Source organism: Coturnix japonica, chromosome 1, assembly GCF_054131305.1.
Source record: "Coturnix japonica strain WE chromosome 1, WE-NBRP24, whole genome shotgun sequence".
NCBI lineage: Eukaryota > Metazoa > Chordata > Aves > Galliformes > Phasianidae > Coturnix > Coturnix japonica.
In genome coordinates, this window is record NC_140663.1 from 143649329 (window position 1) to 143672358 (window position 23030).

Sequence of the window (23030 nt, forward strand, 5' to 3'; positions counted from 1 at the left end):
TTTGAATTTGTATTGACATAATAGGCAAAATTTGTTGTTTTAGACTTAATGAACACATATAAAACAAATTTTGCAAAAAAGTTTTTTTTTTTTCCCCACTTAATATCAGTGGCAAAATTATGTATAGAAATATTAACACATCAAACACAAACTTCACTTGAAGGAGCAAAAGTCTAATACATTTAGGTTTATTCTCTGGCTGGACTTGAAAATTTATCCTTACATCTTTTTCAGCTGGTGGAAAAACAAACTTCAAAAAAGTCCATCCAAGACCCCACATATTCAAAAAATAAAATAAAAACTCTTCCTTGCAAGAAAAGTTAAATTACTGGCCTCCCATTAACATTCAAAAATCTAAAATTTGGGGTCCTCCTTCATCCAAATAATTTATATTCATTCCCCACAGGCAGCAGTGATGGTTCTTGGGATAAAGAAAAGCTTCAGTCTCCCCCCACCCAAGGATCACAGGCCTCTATTAACCACCCCAACTTGCCTGGACAGCATAATGTTCCAGTTAGCCATCCTCTCAACCCTCTACAACAGAACCACCTTCTGCCAAATGGTACGGGTTGATGTCTTTCAGCGCTAATACCAGCAGTTTTCCAATTCTTGTCTTTATTTTCTGTTTACATAAATAGGCTATCAAAAATCAAAGATGTGGGGAATGTTAGAATACCTCCTTCAGAGTTACCAGCAGGAGAAATGGAAATGAGAAAGAACAAATATGTATGCAATACTTTGATAAGCTGTGTATAAATTGCATAGTAATGCATCGCTAAGGCACCTTGCAGAATATATCAGAAAACCTAATGAGCTGCTGTTGTTTATCAATGATACTGTCCAACATTACATTGATATGAACAAATTAAGAGGCATAGTAGCCTCTCCTTGTGTCTAAAAGCCCTCTGTTGCTTGTGATTTACACCAGTATAACCCAGAGAAGAACTGACACATTTCTGCTTTGTCCTGAAATGTGAACCATCCAATAGTCTTGTCCATATGAGAAAAAAGTTTAAAATGCAAAAATAAATAAACCAATTTCTTTCTTTTCTTCTTTTTCCTCCAGGATTGGAGCTTCCATTTATGATGATGCCCCACCCACTAATTCCTGTGAGCCTACCTCCAGCTTCTGTCACAATGGCAATGAGCCAGATGAATCACCTTAGTACCATTGCCAACATGGCAGCAGCAGCACAAGTGCAGAGTCCTCCATCCAGAGTTGAGACATCTGTTATTAAGGTAATGATATTAAAATAGAGGTAAAAATGATTCACATTCACGTCTTTTACAAAGATGGGTAGCTGGTAGAATTTTTACGGTAAGTCATGAAGTCAGTATGTATAAGAAAAACAATTTTTGTAGCTCTGAGAAGTAGGCTGCTCATGTCCAGTTTTACCTACTTGGTTGTCCCCTCTCATAATCAAACAGTGCTCAAGTTGAGACTGCTTTCATACAGGATACAGCACTTTGTGATTTCTTGTGTTCAACAGTCTGTAATCAAATAGCACGTTCCTCAACATGTCAAGTAAAAGAATTCTTCATTCTTAAATTGGAACAGATCAAGACTGTCTATTCTTTCAAATTGTAGTTCTAAGCATTTCAACAGATACTCCAAGCACCTGCGGAAGGCTGAAAGGCTTGATACTTTGCCTCTAAATTGCCTAATGCTGTAACACAATGCAACAAAGTTGTGCAGAACAGACCTAATAATCTCCAGACCAGAACAGCAGTAGTATTGTAGAGAAATTTCAGCCTGAAACTTCCAACCCCTGTTAAGTTTTATTGCCTCCTAGAGCAGCAGCCTCCAGCCCAGAGTAATTTGGTTGGGAAGCTATTTAGCAGACTTTTTTTTCCTCATTGTAACTGAGAATGATCTGTATTCATTATACAATTATTTCTCCCTTACCACTACATATATATAAATGTTTTAAAATGTACACAGACTTGTGTACAAACTTCCATATGTTAGAAGTGGACACTGTGGCAAGATTATTTGATACTTTATGACTATGAAATATACCCTTTACTGCAATTTCTTTGACAAGAATTGAGTAAATATAAAATCTTTAGACATTCAAATTAAGAATTACAAAGGTTTTGAAGTTCCAGATGATTTAATCAGAGTGAAAAAAAATGTCTGCTTATTGAGACATTCAACATGCTTGTGCCGTTCTGTCAAAAGTGTTGAGACTAGTCTAGAAAAATATGATTTGTTGACCTAATTTAGCTATCTGAACTTTCAAATGTAAGATCTCCCCTGGAGGCCTACAATGGCACCACTGTCATATCTTTGATGGTACAGAGTGTACAGATGTTGCTTTTAGAAAAATTTTTTGTTGAGGTGCTATGTCAGTTCTCTCCCTAATGTCTATCTTACTCTTAAGGTGGATATTTGTATGCTCTGCTGAAAGTTCACTGTTTGATTGTATGGTTGTTTCTGCGTCTTTGTTCTTCTGTTTTCACTTGAGCTATCTTTTGTAAGTGCAAGTTGGCTGATGGTACGAAGCTGGGAGGAATGACTGGTACACCTGAAGGATGTGCTGCCATTCAGTGAAACTTGAACAGACTGGAGAGCTTAGCAGAGAGGAACCAGATGAGGTTTAACAGAAGCAAGTGTAGAGTCTTCATTTAGATAGGAATAAGTGCATGCACCAGTACAGGTTGGGGTATGACTTGCTGGAGAGGAGCTCTGCAGAGAGGGACCTAGGGGTCCTGGTGTACAACAGGTTGGTCATGAGCCATCACTTTACCCAGGTGTTCAAAAAGGCCAGTGGCATGCTGGGGTGAATAAAAAAGGGTGTGGTCAGCAGGTCTATGGAGGTGATCCCCTCTCCTTTGCCCTGGTCCAGCCTCACCTGGAGTACTGTATCCAGTTCTGGGCTCCCAGGTATAAAAAAGACAGAGATCTCCTGGAAAGAGTCCAGCAGAGGGCCACAAAGATGGTGAAGGCCTTGGAGCTTCTCCCCTATTAAGAAAGACTGAGCAACCTTGGTCTGTTCAGCTTTGAGAGAAGATGGCTGTGAGGGGGACTGATCAATGCCTATAAGTATCTAAGGTGTGGGATGCAAAGGGACAAGGCCAGACTCTTCAGTTGCACATGATAATAGGACAAGGGGAAAAGGCTTCAAAATGAAGGAAGTTCCACACAAATGTGAATAAGAACTTCTTCACAGTAACGGTGACAGAGCACTGGAACAGGCTTCCCAGAGAAGTCGTGGAGCCTGCTTCTCTGGAGATGTTCAAAACCTGCCTGGACACCTACCTATGCAACTGTGCCTAGGGAGCCTGCTTTGGTAGGGAGCTGGGACTAGATGACTTCTGGAGGTCCCTTCCAGCCCTTACAATTCCTTGATTCTGTGAATTGTTACACACTATTAAAGTCGTTCTTTGGAACATAAGTGGTGCTGTATTTCATTCTAAATTTATTTTCTTAAAGGGAACAGTGTGTCACAGAGTTGCCTAGATCAATCTATGTCCATGACAGGGGGGCAGTAGACCTGTGGGTTCCCTAGTCCTGCAAAAAATAGGAAGGGAAAAGGGGCAGGGAGATGGGAGCTGGGATCAAGGAAACAAACAGAGCAGTGGCAATGATCTAAGGAAGAAAACTAATTCTACTAACTATGATATCAGAATGCAAGATAACACGATATAATACAATCTAATTGAAATTGAGGCTAATAAATCAAGTAAAATAAGAGAGTTTTCTGAAGACTGAGAAGCCTACTTTGAAAATGGAATTGAAGGTGCAAACCCACACTCGCTGCCAAACACTTCTGTGATGCATTTCCCTCTCTGACCATGAGGTCCTCTGGGACATGTAGTTCTTCTCTGTGCTCCACATGATGTTATGATGTGGAACACCAATAGAAGAATTACACAACCATGACACAGTGACCATTGGTATTAGAGAGGTATTTTAAAAATGAAGATTGGGGTGGAGTATATGCAGAACCACATTTGAAAAGTATGAAATATTAAGAAAACAAAAGTTTGTTTTCACTGTTTACTAATGTTTCCATTTTTTTTCATCATCTGCAAGCATTTTATTTCCTATGTGAGAGATCAAAATTTGATTTTTCACTAGTATTTTTAATTTTCTGCTTAAAAAATTTGTCAAGCATGTGCATTTGTAGTACAGTGTAGCTCCTGGGTTATATAAAAAAGGTTTACTTTTTGGGAAGCAGGTCATGTGCCTGCTGTGTTATCAGATCTGACCTCATTATGGCAATATCTCTGGGAACTGGAGGAACTTAACTGAGACCTACTCCTGTTTCGTCAGACCTACGGCTGTTTAATAGGTTCAGAAGTATTGGACTCTGAAAGAGAGACTATCATCCTGTAATTATGTATATTATTTTAACCACAAACAGCACTGTACCATTTTTTTTTCCTTATCCCACAGTTCCTTAAAGTCATCAGAGTTCATTCTTGTAGCTCATCTAGTTAACCTAGGTGAAGATTTTGAAAGTAACTAACAGTTTTGATTTTGAAACATTTTAGCAGTGTTTTGTAACTGGAAAATCATCTTTTTTTTTTTTTTTTTTCTTCTTTCAAAAAATGTGGATTATTTAGGCATATGTTTATATTAAAAATTGATGCTACTTATATCTTCTTTGTCTGCTCATGTAATTTGAAAATTCAACCATCTTTTATTTATTCTAGTAAAATCTTCATCATAGAAGCCAACTTTTTTGCAGCTCCTGGCATAACATCTTGTGCGTTATTTAGCAAACCAAGTTTCATGTTCCCACCTGATTTTTACATAACCATAAATTAGAAAGTTGTGTATTTATGACAAAGTGTTCTTAAATGGCCAAGTTAATATTTGTTCTATTTTTTAAGTGTATGCTTGCTATGGAATGAAATGCATATTTTTCAAAGTTTGTACATCTAATTTCACTATTTCAGTCACTATCAAAGTATCACTATATCTTCTTCAGTTACAACCTGTAACATATTTGTTCTCAATACATTTATACTAAATGTAGATACATAAATGAGTGATTATCTACCATCCAGAACTCACATGTAAAATGTGTAAAATCTTCCTGCATATAATCATTTTAGTAATATTATGAGTGCTTAAGATCTGATATATGTTCCTACTCTTCAGCACCTTTGTGAAACGCCATTTGCCCACATATGCCCACTCTGCTTTTGCCTAGGAGGGATGAATATGATCATGTGGACAGAGACAACAGCCAAATAACTGTGATCTTATTTTTTAATATCAAACAGGATTAAAAGAGAAACCTGATCAACATGAAAGTATGAGGTCAACAGTTGGGGAATTTTTTTCCCATAAACATGGATATAATGTCATTGGTAATTTACCTGCCCCTCACTAGGAACAGTCAGAGGTGATAAGCTTAGTGTCTGTTAAGTTTTACACACTGAGTGAGTAGATGAGAATCAAGCTCTGGTCAGCATACTTTCTGAACCTTGCACTGGCAATGAATAATAACTTATACTGCAAGTAAAATAAATATTGTAGAGAATAGTTGTAAGTGAGAAGGATAAAGCTGTTTTTTCTTTATTTTTATAAGAATGAGTAAATAGTGAATTTGCTCTCTTTCATGAAAGTGTTTGTTATTAGAGGCATATCATCATTTCTTCTGTTGCTAATTTTTTAGACTTTTTGTTTTCGTTTTCATTATCTTCTGGATTAATCTTTTAACCCTTATTTTACTTAAATATTTTTCTTAAGTGATGATTTTTCTACGAACTGTTTTTAAAAGACTGTGAATCATGATATTAGAGTTCATCATTATAACCTAAAATGTCATTGTATATAGATCACTGTGAAAGTAATGCCTCCGATTTTTTTTCCATGGAAAATACAACAGATTCAGAGAACATAATAACACTTATAGTGTGCCCTGGTGGCGCAGTGGTAGGAATGCCGCGTTGCAACGCCGGAGGGCCCGGGTTCGAATCTCCCCTGTGGCGCAAGTGGTAGAAGTGCCGCTCTGCTACACAGGGGCTCAAATGTCGGGGGTTGGACTCGATGATCTCTAAGGTTCCTTCTAACCCGCATGAGACTGTGATACTGTGATAGGCCAGATTTTCAGCTACTTTTGTTTTGAACACAGTCACCACCATTAGCTGTGCTTTTTCACCATTGATGAACAAGAACATACGCTCTACACAGGTACAGTCTGCACCAATGGAAGTGACACACCATCACTGTCGTCACTGCTGAAACGCACCTCACTGTGCTCACATCCACTATTTGGTCTCCATACACATTTGATGAGGTTCAGTGAATGTCAATAGGTGCCATCTTCTCTGCATGGAGGAGTTCAGTGATGCATCTTTGCTCCATATGTGCTTCCATGTCAGACACCATTTTGGCAGACTGTCCCTCTGTTGTGATCTGTCACATGACAACAGAATGTAATGGAATGTTGGTGAGGAAGGTCAACCTCTACTGCTGTGCCCCTAGCATCTACCTCTGACATTGTGGGCCAACATCATTAAATAAGAGGGAATTATTTTTGGAACATCCCTTGTAGATTCAAAGCTACGGTATAAGATGTATACAAGTCTAAACAATGAAAGTTAGGTTCCCTAATATAAATTTCTACTCTGCAAAGTAATAATCCAAAATCACTTTATCTAGTTAAGTAACTGAGAAAAAAGTTAAGTCTTTGTGTCTCTAGCTTATAAATCTGCCAGTTCACTGGATGGGAGAACTAACTCTTCAAACAATGCCACAATAGATGGTTTGCAGGCCTTTCCTTCCAATTCACTGAGTTCAAAGTTAGTGTTGTTAGCTTTAAATTCATAAAACTTTGAATATCTTTCTATTACTGGGTTATATTCATTTCTTCATAATAAAAAATTGGAATATACCTAAGATTATGTTTTAGCCAAACGTTTTTATTCTGCAATGTTCAGAAGAAGAGAGACAAAGACAAAATTAGAAATGAAGCCTTAAATAGCAACACTTTGGATTTGGAGTTAGCATTGATAAAATCTCCAAAATTATATTTTGGAAGAGTATTGTAGCCTTTCAAACATGAGGCAAACACTAGATGTCTTTTTTGAATGGAATGTTTAGGTATATGAGTTGGATGTATAAGAGGAGGGCAACAAGAAGCAGGGATAGCAGATTCTGACAGCAGTCAATAGCAATCTGACAGCTGTGACCTGGGGATGCTTGAGACGTGAGGTGGCTTCTATAACTTGCCCATAGCTTCAAAGGTTTTGCTTGTTAGCAATTTCACCGCATCAGTTTTTTCAGCCAGCAGAAAGATATATAAAAATATAAAGGTCATGCCTCATATTAACAGCAACTTGAGATAATTCTATTTTGTAATAGTTAAAACAGAGCAGCAGAATCAGAAGTTGCATTTTAGTTGTGTAACTTATGGAAGAAAGTAAGAATATAGTGAGAAATTAAAAAGTAACTGAAGCTGAAAAAGGAACCATCAGTACAGCAGCTCTCCACTGAATTCTAAATAAATGAAAATAACTTTTTCACTGTATACCACAGCACTGGTTACTCTACATTTGTTTATGAGGTTGTATCTTTTCATCCAAAACCAGACAGTGACTATTGAAATATTTAATCAAGATAGCACCTGACAGATTTGTTTTAAAATATCTCTTCAGGCTATGAAGATGATCAGAGGACTGATGCACCTCTCATGTGCAGACAGGTTGAGGGAGTTGGGCTCATCCAGCCTGGAGAAGAGACAACATTGAGGAGACCTCATTGTGGCCTTCCAGTACTTGAGGGGAGCTTATAAGCAGGAGAGTGGCTGACAATTTATGTGGTCTGATAAGTGACAGGACGAGGGGGAATGCCTTTAAACTAAAAGAGAAGAAAGAGAGAAGATCTAGGTTAGATGCTAGGAAAAAAATTATATTCAGAGGACAGTGAGGCACTGGCACAGTCTGTCCAGAGAATACGTGCATGCCCCATTCCTGGAGATGCTCAAGACCAGATTGTATGGGGCTCTGGGCAGTTTGTTCTGGTGGATGACAATACTGCCCATGGCAAAGGGGCTAGAACTAGATGATCTTCAAGATTCCTTCCAATATAACCCATTCTATGAAATTTGATTTCATATTAAAAAAAAAATTAAAAAGTCGAAGTGAATGCTTCACCAGTAGTAGTAACGTAAACATAGTAAATACTGTAGAATAAATCTTTTAATTTTTATTAGCTCCTAAAGCATCAAACTTAAGATAAACAAATATAAGAACCACAATTCAACTTAAAATGTTTATTATAAAATGCTGCTATTTCAGTTTACTATTTCATTTGCAGTCTTCATGACCACAGAGAACAGCATACTTTAACACTGTACTTATGAACTTCTGCTTTACAGAGAGAATCTCCAGACTAGTCAGGATCATTTACTTTTATTATTTTGAGTTAATATAAATCTGTATATGAAAACATCTATGCACATTTTGTTCATTCAGTGTAAAAAAATCTTAGGTCAAAGTGTAGATGAACTCATTTATTATGGCTTAATCAGCTTTATATTGGAGAACAGTGTCTCATTTTAATTATTCTATTTGTGTAATCAAAATTATGTATTTGAGTTTTAAATACCGATTGCTTTATTTTGAACTTATCAAATGGTTTCTGGCAGGTTCTGACTGGGAATAATGTCTTTTTTTTTTTTTTAAATATATAAAATGAAATTATTTTACTTAAAGACATATATTTCTTGCACACAATTTGAAGATAAAAAGATCCATATGCTCATATGAATAGGTAGCTACAGATAGCAAATGATATAGTGAAGGTAGTCTTTTTTTTTTTTTTTTTTTGTTTTGCAATTTGCATGTGTGTAACAGGGAACCATGTATGCAATGGAAGATTAATGTGATGCAAAATGGCCATGAGGTACAATGAATGGGATTCATTTTGCTGTCTTCTCTGGCACAACTTATTGGGCTTGTTTTAGATTGCTACTTTAGAGGGAGGTGAATTGTACCTTGGAGGTGTAAATGTATGAGTAAAAAATGAACCCAGGGTGACTAGCTCAGAAGTAGACATTTGTACTGTAGACAACTGCATTTAGTCAGATGAATCTCATTCTTGGTGTTTGGCTGGATGTACAGTTTGAATTGAATATGAAGAATGAATTCTTACTGCTGCTTCCTAAACTTGAATGGTTGCTTTACAGATAAGAGTAGATATTAAAAAATAAATAAATAAATAAATAATAAAATAAATAAATTTTAAAAAAAGAGGGAGAGAGAGAGAGAGAGAGAGAGAGAAGAAAAGGAAGGAAAATTCTGTCCAAGTTGCCAGTGCAAAAGGGATACATAATTCAGCTTGAAGAGGCTTTTTGTGTTATACTATGTTTGCATATGAATGCTGAATGCCTTAGAAGAATACTTTGAATTTTTAATCCAAAACAAGCATTTTCCAAAGCAAATATAATTTGCAAATTCAGAAAAAATATATGCTCAAAAATGAAGAAGGTACGTCCAGATAATAAATAAATAAATAGTTAATAATGTTCTGCTCCTGAGAAACTTAGTGGCTGTCTGGATCACTATATTTATGGTTAGTTTCAAAGGATTTGTTTGAAGTACTGTTAAACTATTTCTTTGAAGTCTTCTATTTTTACTTCTTGACATTTAACTTCTACTAATGTTCCCTATCATCACAAAGCAAACATAAAATCCTTTTTTCAATTAATTTCTTTCCACATTTTGTGTTGTCTCTTTTCAGTATTATGATGGGAATAATAATCAGAAACGAGGTAAAATCAGTGGAAAATTGTGGATTAAAAGGCAAAATGGAAATCAGATTATCTTAAATTAGTCCAAGAGACAACAGAATTCAAGATGTTCAAAAATAGAAAATACTGGAGCCAATTATGTTATTTTCAGTAAATAAATCCAGTATTTTAAAAATTCATAAAATTAATGACAACAGAAAATATTTAAAGTCATAATTTTTGACTGAGTTTAGAAGTGTATTAAGAAACAGATGAGAAACATCATTTGCATGAGTGGGACATGAGCAAGATCTTTTACAAGATGATGATGTTATTCAAGTAACGACATGGAAAATAAACATTTATAGCATTCAGTTTGTTAACATCAATTGTACTAGTGACTGTGGAAGATAGGAAACACTTATCCCATCTCATTTTCAAATTTTTGCAATAAACTCTGATTTTTAGTCTTAAACTCAGAAAAAGATTAAACTATAAAAGCAAAATATCCCCTATAAAGAAAATAGAAAATATTGTCAAGGAGTTCAATTTTTTAATAAATACAGTGTCAGATAAGTATGTCATTTCACAAGAAAGCTTGTGAATGCTTCTCACTTGAGTTCAAATGAGGTCTGAAAAAGTCTTTGCTTTGGTCATTTTGAAGGAGATTTTTATAATCGTATTAAAAAAAACCAAACAAACAAAAAAACACACCACTGGAATCCAGATGCCTTCAGAGAAAGTTCAAAATGTTATCATCTCTTCTAATAATGAAGGCATTCTGTTTTTGTTTTGTTGTTGCTGTTTGTTGTTTGTTTGCTTGGTTTCTTTTCAATATTTTTAAAAGTTGAAAATTAACCATGTATGAAATAATTTTTGTCATGTATCCGTCCTCCAGTAAGAAGTCAATGAAACTATAGAAAAGTATGACATTACAACTAAGCAGTTTTGGCTCCTGCACTTTAATGGCTTAAAGGATAAACATCCTTAAGGAGTTTATTTATCACTGAGGAGCATCAAGATAGCTTAATAGTTTTAATAGTGGTGTACATGTTCAGGTACTCATAGTTGCATATCTACTACTCAGTCCATGACAAAAATGAAAGGAATCAGGCTCAAGAGATGAGCTATACAGAAGAGCTAACACAGGAGAAAGCTGAGACTGGAAATACCTTTAGGTAGCTTTAGAAGAGGAATATGCAGAAGATTAAGACTGTGCATGCAAAAGTGGTTGGTTATTGGAAGTTTGTAGATTCAAATTTTGTCAGAATGATTCTGGAATTGAAATGGCAAAGAATAATAATATGTTTGAGGGATGACTGAGATGATGAGATCCTTGAATATACACTTCCTTTTCCATCTTAAGAGCAGACTGATTAACCCTGCAGTTTCCTGAAATGTATAATCTTGGGTAGTGTTATAGGCACCAACAACTTAATATCATCAGGTTTATCTGATGGTAGGTATTGAGAAAGATTTCTGGTAGTGATGCACTGTTCAAAAAATGAAAATCTGAATAGAAGGACATATATTATATTGGGAAGAAAGTATGGCTTTCTGAATGCCATTACTGATATATTCAGATAAATCTTAATCAGAGATAATTTAGAAGGAATTTATAGTATTGTCTTGGCATCTTGTAGTATGGGCTCATGTTATATGGTCTTTGCATCTATGTGAAGAGCTTTTCCAAAAATGTAGAGGAATGTTGTTAAGTACATCAAGACATCCTTATTTTACATGAAGAAACTGAGATAATATTAAGTTGTGGGTAATGTGGTATTTTTGGAAAACATGAGTGCCTTCTAATTCTAGAGTTGACTGTTAAGATCTGTTAAAATCTCTGTTCTTCATAAGTAAAAAAAAAGCCCAGTGCTGCAAGAACAATTCTGCTAATTATAAAGTGAATTAATATTGAGGGTCTGTGACTTGTAGCGTCAGTGGAGTAAGAGTACGGGAAAGGACACTGCAGTCCTTACAGTGAAGCTTCATATATGCTGGGATAATTTTTGGAAGTGTTAAACATCAGATTCTTAAATACACAGAATTCATTATTTGTATCAGATTGTAAAGAACACTGAACTAAAGAACTCTCCTGATTTGTTCCTTAGGAGTGTGTAACGTGTTTGCTTAGTATGGCTTCCAGTTCTGATGCCTAATTGAAAGACCTGTCTATTTGGATAAACTGGGTCACGTTAAATTGAAAAAAAAAAAAAGAGGAAAAAAATGTGGCTAGTTGGGGTTATGTTTTGCAAGTCATAAATAATTCTGCATATCTTGTTTTCTGGTAAATACTGGCAATTGTGTTTAGGAAGCTGTTCAGCTCATCAGTCAGTGTGTGCAAGCATAATGCTTTTGGCATTTTGCTGCCACTCCTGAAGATGACAGATTTGTTGTAGATCATGTGAGCCTGACATGGACATCTCAGAATCCTTTGATGTTTGAAACAGAACTCAGTGTCTGCACATGTGCGCTTGAACTGATCCATGATATTTGGTTTTGGATGAGGCTACACTGACTTTATCGTCTGTATCTCATTTGACTGAGAAACCCTTTCATTCAAAGGATAGGTGTCTCTGAAGTTTCATATCTATTTAACATGTCTAAACTACATTTCAGTATCAAAATGCAGATGTGTCTATTTCAAGCTAAACAGATTTTACCAAAAATATATAAAATAAATGTATATGTTTTTTTGTTTGTTTGTTTTTGTACTTACAGGTTTTGATTGCTGGTAGTCAAGTAACATAATCCTGCTATAAGGATTCTAACATAGTAAATTCTTTTAACACAGACTTAACTGACATTGTGCAGAATTTATAAAAAAGTTCTGATCACCTGAGTTATCTAGTGAACACAGTTTCGCACATTTTCTTTCCTGAGGAACTGTAAAATGAAGCCACTGTAAATGTGAAGTTAATATTTTACCACAGATAGAGTCTTTATCTTATACACAAAAGGTGTAGTAAGGGAGAATGCTTATATTGGTATTTCAAAGCCATTAGTTTATCACTCTGACTTTTTAGAGTTACAGAGTATTTCCATATCTTAGTAGCAGAATTTCCATTTCTTACTGCAGCTAGTTTAGATAAAGATGAAAAATTGGTATAGACTGTATTATTGATTGTGGAATTATGAAGCAAGGATATAAAAATGAGTTAAGTTAGTCAATTAATACATTCTGCATAGTTTAATCCCCCCCTCTTCCCTCCCCCCTCCCCCCCCCCCTTTTTTTTTCATGGAGTTAAAGGGCCTTTTACAAATGAATTGATAAAGCCAGTGTATTTAGTTTTCTCATAGAGTTTGTCTGCTGTGTCATATTATATGTGAATAAAACTCATTATCTGTTTTGTTTGCACAATAATTATATTTTGTTGTCCTGTAAATTCCTTTTACTCTCGCCATCTCATAATGTGTGCTGTAAAAGCACACATAAATAAATAGGATAAACAAATTAAGCTGTTTAAATAAATTAATTTACTCTGCAGCTCTGTATTCAAATCTTACATGCTCACTGGATTTCATTTTAATGAAACCCTTCTAAGAACAATGCACTGTAAGCCAAACAGTGAAATTATATGTTAATTTAATGATTAAATATACTGTGTTCCAATTTATACCAAATCTGTACGTTGTGCATACTTAAATCCTCCTAAATCTGAAGAAATGAATCTTCTACATTTGGAAAGCATCTGTGTTATAATCCTCCTCTTGAATACCCAGTTCATGGATATATAAACACAATCAAAGTAAAAATAAGCCTAGAGCTATGATGCAGTTAAACTATTCTCATCAATGTTTTTAACTTAAAAACCGAAGATTATTCACTATTTAAACATTTTGAAGCGCTTTTCTGAAAGGTCTTCTCCAACTTCATTAATAGGCCCATTGAGTCCCTTTGCAAATTTAACAGACATTTATTGTAAAGCTTACCTGGAACAAATCTATTGATTACTGTAAATAGTTGTGCTGCTAAGCATCGTAGGAATGCATTCAACAGAATTAACATTCATCTTACTGCTGTGCATGAAGAATAATTACTGTTGCAAAATCAATGTACACTGTGAGGAGCATGATTCTCTTTTCAGAAAAACTCTTTCAAGATATTTGTAACTGGAAGATTTAGTACATGTTATTGAACATACAAAGTGCATTATTTTGTTACTGAATGATTTTAGTGAGTTGAATGTATACTCTTTCTGCATTTGTGTCATTGGAAGTCAGAATTGTTACTTTTCTGGAAATTGTTATTTTTCTGGAAAGGACTGTTCTGTGCTATTATTCATTATTTCATTCAGAATTCTGAGTAAATATTGGGTAAATCGCTCAGGTGCATTTTGACAGTTTTCACATAGCAAAAAGTGCAGTCCAAGCCATCAATGTCTGCATGCTGTGACTTTCAAAATCAAAGTGCATTGTAGCTCCTCCCAGCTGTCATGACACGTTTTCCTCTGGACAGAAGAATGCTGGTGGGCATTTTTCCATATTTTAAAGAAATGATAAGGACAAAGGTGCAAAACATTAATTCTCAAAATATGATTCCTTCCTGGTTTGTGTTCCATCATTTGAAAGACACTCAGACTCTGGTCCAGTTTTCTTTATGATCTAGAGCAGTTCTTTAAAATCACTTTTCTCAAAAACACCTTTGATACTAAGTTAGGGAATAAAATTAATCATGGGTTAAAACAGCAGTGACTGGCCTTTATTTATTTAGTAAAGTATAATTTATTTCACATCCTCTAACGCTAATGTTTGTAAGCTAGTAAACAAAACATATATTTCTAATTCAGCAGCACGCTGATTTAAGTTACTAAAAGGAAACCCAAAAGCAAAGCAAAACCTGTATCTTTATAAGTAGTCCAGAAGGCAATTTAAAATCCTGACAGGATGAGCAGCTCTCACATAGCATACTAACATGAGTTTTCAGTCCTAAAACTGCAAAGTTCCCTTTGAGAATATGATGCAAATTCTGGACACCTTGATGGAAGAAAAAGATAGGTTTTGATTTAGGAAGGGTATACAGTTTAGGGAAATGATCCTTGGAAGCCAAGTTTTAACATGCCTTTTTTAAAACTTATTTTTCATGGGGTATAGGAACGTGTTCCAGACAGCCCTTCTCCTGCTCCTTCTCTTGAAGAGGGCCGAAGACCTGGCAGCCATCCATCCTCTCATCGAAGCAGCAGTGTGTCCAGCTCTCCTGCACGGACTGAGAGCTCTTCAGACAGAATCCGTAGGTCACATTATTCTCCTTGTTACCACTTTAAATTTGATTAGGTGCAGCTGTTTTTTCTAATCAAAATGCCCTCATCTTAAGTAGATCTCACAGGTATCGTGTTTAGAAGTTCAGCTGCAATGACTGTTTCCCAACTTCGAGTTCCCCAGTTAGCTGTACTGTAATACCTGTAATACCAGGTACTGATATAAACTGCCATCATGTCATATTAAACATAAAGATAAAATATATGAATTACAGCCAGGAACTAATTTGCTAGATTAGTTTTTACAACTGAACATATGAATCTTTAAAGTTTTATTTAATTTGGCTAGTCTAGTTAGATTTCTGAATTGAATCTGGCTTCATAAGCAGCATTTTACATCACAGAATTACTTGGGGGAAAAAAAGAAAAGAAGTGTAAATCAGTTAAAAATATGTATACTTTTTAAATTCTTGAAATGTAGAAACTTGTAATGGTGAGAATTGATGCAAAGAGTGTTATTACCTCACAGTTCACGTGGAGTGGGATGAAATGAAACCATGATGTCACAGAGCAATACCATTTTTATTAATGCCCTGTGTAGGGGACATAAATTATGTGACAGAAACAGTGGGCTCTATACTATTCCAGGTTAATATCTGTGGATTCAAATGCCTATTATTTTCAGATATTAAATTTATATTTAACTTATCCGTTTCCTTTGTTACTGTTTCACTACAGATTTTTATGCTTTTAAGGCATCTTTCCACAGTTGAGTTTTTTAGCAGGTAGAACTGAAGAATTTAGCATATAAAATGAGGGCTACGAAATAGCTATGAAGTACATAGACATATTGATTAGATGCAAACATGAGTTTTCTAGACTGTTTCCATTCAAACTCTGCAGATTCAGGAAACTAGTTCTTCACTGACTTTCAGATGAAAGATCTGTCATTACTTTGTGATGAAAAATGAGTTATCAAAAAAATAAATGAGGCCTGACCATGACAAGCTGAGAATTCTGTTTTCTTATCACTTGGATAATTGAGAGTGTAGATTAGACTAGTATCCCATATACTTTGGTCTGTTTCCTGATTTTTTTATGAATTCATATGTAAAATACTCAAATAAAAAAATAAATAAATATTTGAGTTATATACAGAAAGATTGCTGTTGTTTTTGCTAAGGAATTACATTTTTTTTTTTTAAGAAGTGGACTTCTCCTTTAATTTTGTCTACTTACCTACCAGCAGACAAGAGTGGAATCTCAGCCTGTTGTCTCGCCCAGTAATGATCATAACAAAGTTCCTTAAATACTGGATCACTTCAGTAACTTACTGAAAGAAACAATCCTTTTCCTTCCTATCTGATTTGTTGTCATCACAGCTGATTTTTAAGTACGTCTGCTTTTGTGGTACCAGCAAGAATGACTACTACAGAAATATGAGCTACCTATGAAAAAATGGTTGCATTGAAAATGGACCAAGACCGTTGCAAATGCAATTTTTAGGGATAATTTAGGGATATTTCATGCCTTCTAGTAGTTTCTGGGTTTGTGGGATTCTTAGAGCAGTTCTTGTAGATTTCTAGCTGTCTGATTTGCAAATCTGATGAACAATACATTTCTGAAAAACAGTGAATTCTTACCTTGAATACCACAGTGCTTAATTTAGATAACACATAAAATAAGTTTTCTAGAGCTAACTACACCTCATGCAATAAATGTCTCCCTTAGAACCTTCTGTTCTTTTCCATATTGTTTTGATTGGAATTTCAATTTTTGTTAAATAAACAAGAAAATATACAACTGAGTCAAGCCAATTTAAGAAAGGTATAAGAAGAAGAAATTGGTTCACTCTCTATATGCCGATTGCACAAATTAAGTAACCTTAAGATTACTAGATTTTTTTGTGTAATTAAGAGGAAGAGTAGGTAAAATAATTAGAAATAAATATTCTTAATGTAATGATCGATTTTATTTCTGTGTATGCTTTTGTCTAGCAGCTGTCCATCAGAATGGGCTATCTATGAACCAAATGCTGATGGGTTTGTCTCCTAATGTCCTTCCTGGGCCTAAAGAAGGTGATCTGGCTGGTCATGACATGGGACATGAGTCAAAAAGAATACACATTGAGAAAGGTAATATAGATATTAGGACTTTACTATTTCACTGTAATTTTTTTTATAATTATTATTATTTTTATTTTCATTTTTTTCAGTAGCTCAGTAAAAATTGTGATTTATTTTATACTGTGCTTATTGTTGGTGTTTTGGAAATTTAGTTATAACAGAATGATAGCTTTTTGGATTCTTCTGTTTTGTGGTCCTTGACATTAATGATCAATATTTATATGAGGTGGGAATTTCACAGATATTACAAAGAGGGATGAGTGAAAAACAGTTTTATAGTACTGCTGTGTTTCTGGCCCTTGTACAAGACTGTTTAGGTATTAAGTTTCTGTCTCCATCCAGTTGACTTTAATGACCTACTTCCCAAAGGAACTGAGCACCGTGAAAATTAGTCCATGTGTGCAAAAAGAAAAAAGGCTAATACCAAGTCATTAAATTAGGGAATTGCATAAAATGAGGCTGGTACACATTATATAATGGGATTTAAATTTAATTGAGTATATGACCAAAGTGTTTGATCTAGGTGAATAGTCCACATGCACTTATACTGATTATGACACCATTTAATCTCTATTGATATTCAAAGTTATGTTCCTGTACAGGGTTGTTACAGGATATTTTGGAGGACTGGTTGAATTTAAAAGGTATATTTCATGCATTAAATTTACTAAATAGATACAAATTTTAAATATTATTAATGGACAAGAAACATTTTGTTGGAGGGGATGTGAGAAATAAGAAAAATCAGTTGAAGAGGTATTTGGGGGCTTATCAGAAAAAAATAAACCAAATACTTAATTGAGAACAGTGAGAGAGGAAATTAAAAGTATAACAGTCACATACTGAAACAGCTAGAGAAATTCTCTTCAGTGAGAGATTTCAAAATATGTCATTTTGTGTTGTATTTTCATTTTAAGAGCTATTAGGTGATGCTTTCTCTGCTTTGTGCTTGAACAATGAAATAAGAAAAAAAAAATAATATCTGGACACTTCTATTCTGGACAGGTGGCATATTTAATAGGATTACCCCCAAAAATTAATGGAAACATTTCTTTTATATTAACCATTTATTTTGGTTCATTGAACACACAACGTGTTTGTGTGTCACTATGCCCTCACTCAGCCCCTACAAATTGTATCCCTGCTGTGAAATATGGTGTGATCAAATAGATTTGTTTTGCATTTCCATAAATGATTTTTTTCAGCCTTTGAAGTTACTCATTTAAGTATAATCAGGCTGGTAAATCTGGCAAAAAGACATGCATAGTTAGAATTGCTACTGTTTTTTACGTCGTTCATTTCTTTAAAAAAGGTTTTGTATAAACAAGGCAGTAATATTCCAAATATCCAGGTCACATTTTTTGCAAGATAAGTTCTCAGCAAAAGTCTTGAGAATGATGAAAAAATAGTTGTGTTTTTTTTTTTTCCTTCTTTAGTACAAATCTTCTATTTTCTTGTTGTGTTTTTGTTTTTGTTATTATTTGTTCATTTTTATTTGTTTTGGTGGTGTTTTGTTTTGTTTTTTATTGTTGTTTCCCTTCTGTTCCAGCCTATCAAAGTAATAATAAGTATTTATGGGCTATCTAGATTGATAGGGTAAATTAAAATTTGATTTTTTTGTCATGACTATATTTATCATGTTTCTGTTACCAATACTGTAACTTTAATACTGGTCTAATCTGTATTAAAATAGTGATTTAGCTTATAGATATTTCTGGAGATAGTAATTATCTAATTTTGTCACTGTGAGCTTGCAATCCGATTTCAAAACCGTTGCTTACCAGTACAAATCAGTTAGAATGCATTCGTGTTAAAAAATACTAACAAGCATTAATAGGAAGTAGTACTCTCAGAGTTGAAAACATCACCCTCCTTACCTGGATCAAAAGGAAAAATAAATCAGAGGAAAAGAGATATTCTGAATAGGTATTATGAGCATTTAAACATTACTTCATTGTCTTCTAAATGTTTGTTGGCACGAATCTATCAGCTGCAACTACAAAATGTTCTTTAATTGAGCCTGTGAGAGCCTGTGAAATCCTGCTTGGTATAAGGGCACTGCCTATGCTCTTCTTGTACCTCCTTCCAATTAAAAATAATAATAATAAAAAAAATATTGTTAAAATATCTGAAGTGTTGAGAGCTTAAGGAAAAATTATTTAATGCTTACAGAGAAGTCAAAAAGAAGTGAAAAGAAATTATAATGGAGACAGCTGATCAATAAAGGAAAATTTAAATGTTTTAGTGTAAGACAGATAGGCTAATCATCTTTCTCACCAGTAGTAGTGTAAAAGAGAGAGTGCTATAAAGTTTTTAAAGATTACATGTATTTCTATTTAAAATTCAGCCAGTTTTATTTCCAGTGGTGGGAATTAGTTTCTTTTCACTGGAGGGGTTTTAGATACAGTAAATCCCTCTTGAAATTTTCTTTTTTTTTTAAATTTGCTTTTAGACTTCAAAATAGTTCTCAGCTCTGGTGTGCCCTGTGCTGAGTGACCTCAGCTTCCATTACAGACAGTTTTTCACTATCCCACCAAGAATGAAGTTAGGTTCTTTGTGTCTCATTCACTGCCAATATGTCAATATTTGTTGCAGAAAATTAGGAATAACTTCTGTTTTCAAAGACCATGTGTAAATGGTGGGTGTTGGGGATGTCTTCCACTTACTGATTCCAAATGCACAACTTGCCTATTTCTTAGCTTCATGGTGGGACAAAACTTGGCATAAACATATGAACTTCCACTCGCTTTCTGAGTTCCAGGAGGAGAAAAGTTAGATTTGCTGAGTTGTGTTGTATTGCATCCAGATTCCCAGTCTGAAAAATGGAGGATGTGCAGGAGATGTTGCAGAGCACTTCTGCCTCAAAATTCATATGGAATTCAAGGTGTTACTGCCTGTGTACTGTAGATTTCCAGTACTCTTTTTTTTTTTTTTTTCTTATTAAAGGATAGCTGATTTTTTAAATCCACTATAAGAATGTCATAGAATGTATGCACTGTTAGTTCAACTACTTGACAGCCATCATCAAAACCAAGTATTTAATTTTGTAACCTATGATTTATTATAGATTATAAAATAATTAGAGCTAAAAAAGACTTGTGAAGCAGAAGGATGCATTCAGTCTTAAAATTAAGAGACTGGATCTTTTCAGGTTCAGTAAAGTATCTATGAACATAATAGTTTGCTCTGGATAGTCCCTAAATTTCTGCTGAGGTATATTGTATTACTTAGTTCTTAGGTGGATTTTTGTTACTAAGATTGAAAGTGCAGAACTCCTGCTCAGGTCATATCTCAGGTTTTGCAGATCTCCCCATATGAAATTGTGAAAATAATAGCTTTCTAGTGTCTGAAATCTAACCCATTTAGTGATTTTGTTTAATAAATCTCAAAAAAGCATAAAAAGGAGAAAGTACCAGCAAACCTAAGCTTAAGATGACTTAAATCTTACATTTTTCTTGCTCATTGGTCTGAAGTCTTTCAACAAAAGAGTTCGAAATAATCAGTGGCTTGGAAGTTAGCTTCTCATCCCTTCCCTCTTTAAGGTTGGAAGCGTAGATTCTTATTCCTTGTGGACAAAAAAGAGAACTGAAGTTGTGACGTGTGTCCTGAACAAATCTGTAATCACTGTGAGTTGTGTGAAAGAGGAAGTATATTTTAACATCATCCCTTTTCTCTTCCAACCCACACTCTGGTCTTAGTGCATCTGCAAGGTGGAATTTATAGCTTGGTCCATTTCACAGAGTTCCTCTCTTCGCTATGTTCAGATAGCTGCACTATATTTCATATTGGCTTAGGCAAACTACAATTTCACTTGTTAACTTTAATAGATACCTGGTATCTATTGAAGTACCTGGCTTGGATTCTGTTAATGGATGCTGGTGGCGGTGACTGCTTAACACCGCCCCCACCCCCCCCAACAGATAATTGCAATTCCTACCTTATGCAGTAAGTCGGAATGTAAGCTCCTTCCTCACTTCAGCCCAGGATACCATTCTGGGGGACAAACACCTAAAAGTTACTTGATTTAACACCAAATTTAGATGCCTAAGTGTTTTATTGAATCTGGCCTTAGGGCATCAGATTAGAATTTTCTGTCTGCATCAATTTATATTTTTTTAGACTGACACCAACAGCAAATGAAGCCTGAATGTCATGCTTACATTTTAAATTGAATATGTTATTTGAGGTGTTATGGGAAGGACACTCTTGTTGGAAATGTGCATGCTGTTTTCTATAACAAAATATAAAATATTCACCATGTTCATAAAGAAGTCAAATTATTTCTTGCAGAAATGCTTTTTACCTTTGATATAGAGGGAAATTTCTTAAGTAATTTTCAGATAATCAATAACGACCTCAATAGCAGCAATTAAGGTGTAGCTATATTGAATCCATGCATTAAAAGTTGAGGAAATTATAACATCATCAAAGATTTTCTTCTGCTTGACCTGTTCTCAAGCAGAATCTGTAGAGAAATGCTCCAGAACTTTGCCTAAATTATGTTTCTGCTCATTGTTATGATTTTAGCTATTTCTCTGAAAAAAACTCTTTCCCAGATGTTGTTGGCAGTTGACTTAAAACGCAATTTTCATTCACAGCTCTACTGCCCAGCTACACCCTATGTAAATATATTTATGTGTTCATTTTCGTATGCATTTATATGGAAAGATATGCAAACAATATTTCTTTGTGATTTTTTTTCTAAAATATTATTATACATTCTGTCTTTACAGAATATTTCATTTTAATGGAACTAGAAGGTAATTAAGAGACCTTGACGGGTATCTCTCTGTAAATATAATTGACATGTTTCAGTTCTGTGCTCTCACTCTACTTTTCAAGTGTTTTTTTTGTTTGTTTGTTTGTTGTTGTTTTTTTTTTGTCTTAAAATATTAGTTTGCAATTCCTTACGATTCTGAGTTCAGTCTGTTTATTTTCGTTATTTAGCACATTGTGAAATGAGTCTTGATTTGAGTTTTCAGTGTTTCCAAGGATCTACAAAATACATATAGTCAAGCTTGCAGCCTCACAGATAACATAGAGGTGCACTAAAGTGAAGCCAGTATCACCAAAATAATCTTTGGACAGTGGCTGTTGGTGTGCCTCTTCATTCAGCCCAAGAGGCCAAAGAATGTTTCAAGTACATTAAAAACATTGAGTTAATGAAAAAATGAAATTGCAAGGTTTTTTTCCTAAATTATTTACTAGTAAAGAAGCCAGAAAACCTGTATTTTTTCTTGCACAGAAAACTCATGCTAAAATGTAAAACATTAAACAAAGTGCTAATAATCTGCCCTGTGGTTTTTCTTTACTTTTTTCTTAAATGTTTAAAATGCTAAATAATAAAGAATCACTTTTGAAAAGTGTGAACTGACAATTGCAGCCTACACTTAGTGTTCCCTTGCAACCTGTATGAGTAATTTTTTCCTCTGAGGTGGACCAGTATTATAGTTCAAAGAGAAACAGGTTGATTTGTTCCCTCTTTTCAACTTTGTTTTTTTTAAAAAGTTTCTCCACTTTGAAGATGTATCTAATATCTTTGTCTTCATGCTGTCTAGAAAGCTAGTTTGTGAAAACTAATCACCGACTTTTTGCCTCTAAACTGGTCTGTCTTTGCATTTAGAAGGATTCTTTGGGATCCCAATAAACAGAGTCAGCAAAAGTCTCATGTTAAGCTTGATTCTTCTCCCAGTTCTGGTACAGACTTGCTTAGATTTGATTTTAGAAATTGATCATATCCCTGAGCTTTCTTGGAAGCTATCAGTATACATTAGGAGCTGTCACACTTATTCTTTACTAATTTTGGAGAAGATTCTTGGCCACAAAATTTCCTAGTAGACAAGATGTAATTATGAGCTGAACTTGAGTTTCTACAAGCCATATTTATCTGATGTGTTTTAAAAGAAATCTGCAGAACAACCAGCATAATACGATAGCTGAAGCTGACACCATAGTGGGGAAGAGGATGTTTTCCATCCAAGAGAAAGTAGCACAAGTTACAAAAGTATGACAAG

The 23030-nt window shown here is 34.6% G+C and overlaps 1 protein-coding gene across 9 annotated transcripts in view; it reads left to right on the forward strand.

The window, feature by feature from the left end:
- The window catches only part of DACH1 (dachshund family transcription factor 1), a 351662-nt gene that overhangs the window by 233243 nt on the left and 95389 nt on the right, over positions 1-23030 (forward strand). For 3 of the 9 annotated variants that reach the window (XM_015851658.3, XM_015851656.3, XM_085553925.1), the window contains exons 4-7: positions 407-562; positions 1067-1239; positions 14787-14922; positions 16888-17025. In XM_015851658.3, the coding sequence (XP_015707144.1) occupies positions 407-562; positions 1067-1239; positions 14787-14922; positions 16888-17025 (603 nt within the window). The remainder of the gene's footprint in view (positions 1-406; positions 563-1066; positions 1240-14786; positions 14923-16887; positions 17026-23030) is intronic. The other 6 variants (XM_085553891.1, XM_015851657.3, XM_085553916.1 and 3 more) reach the window with 3 other exon arrangements.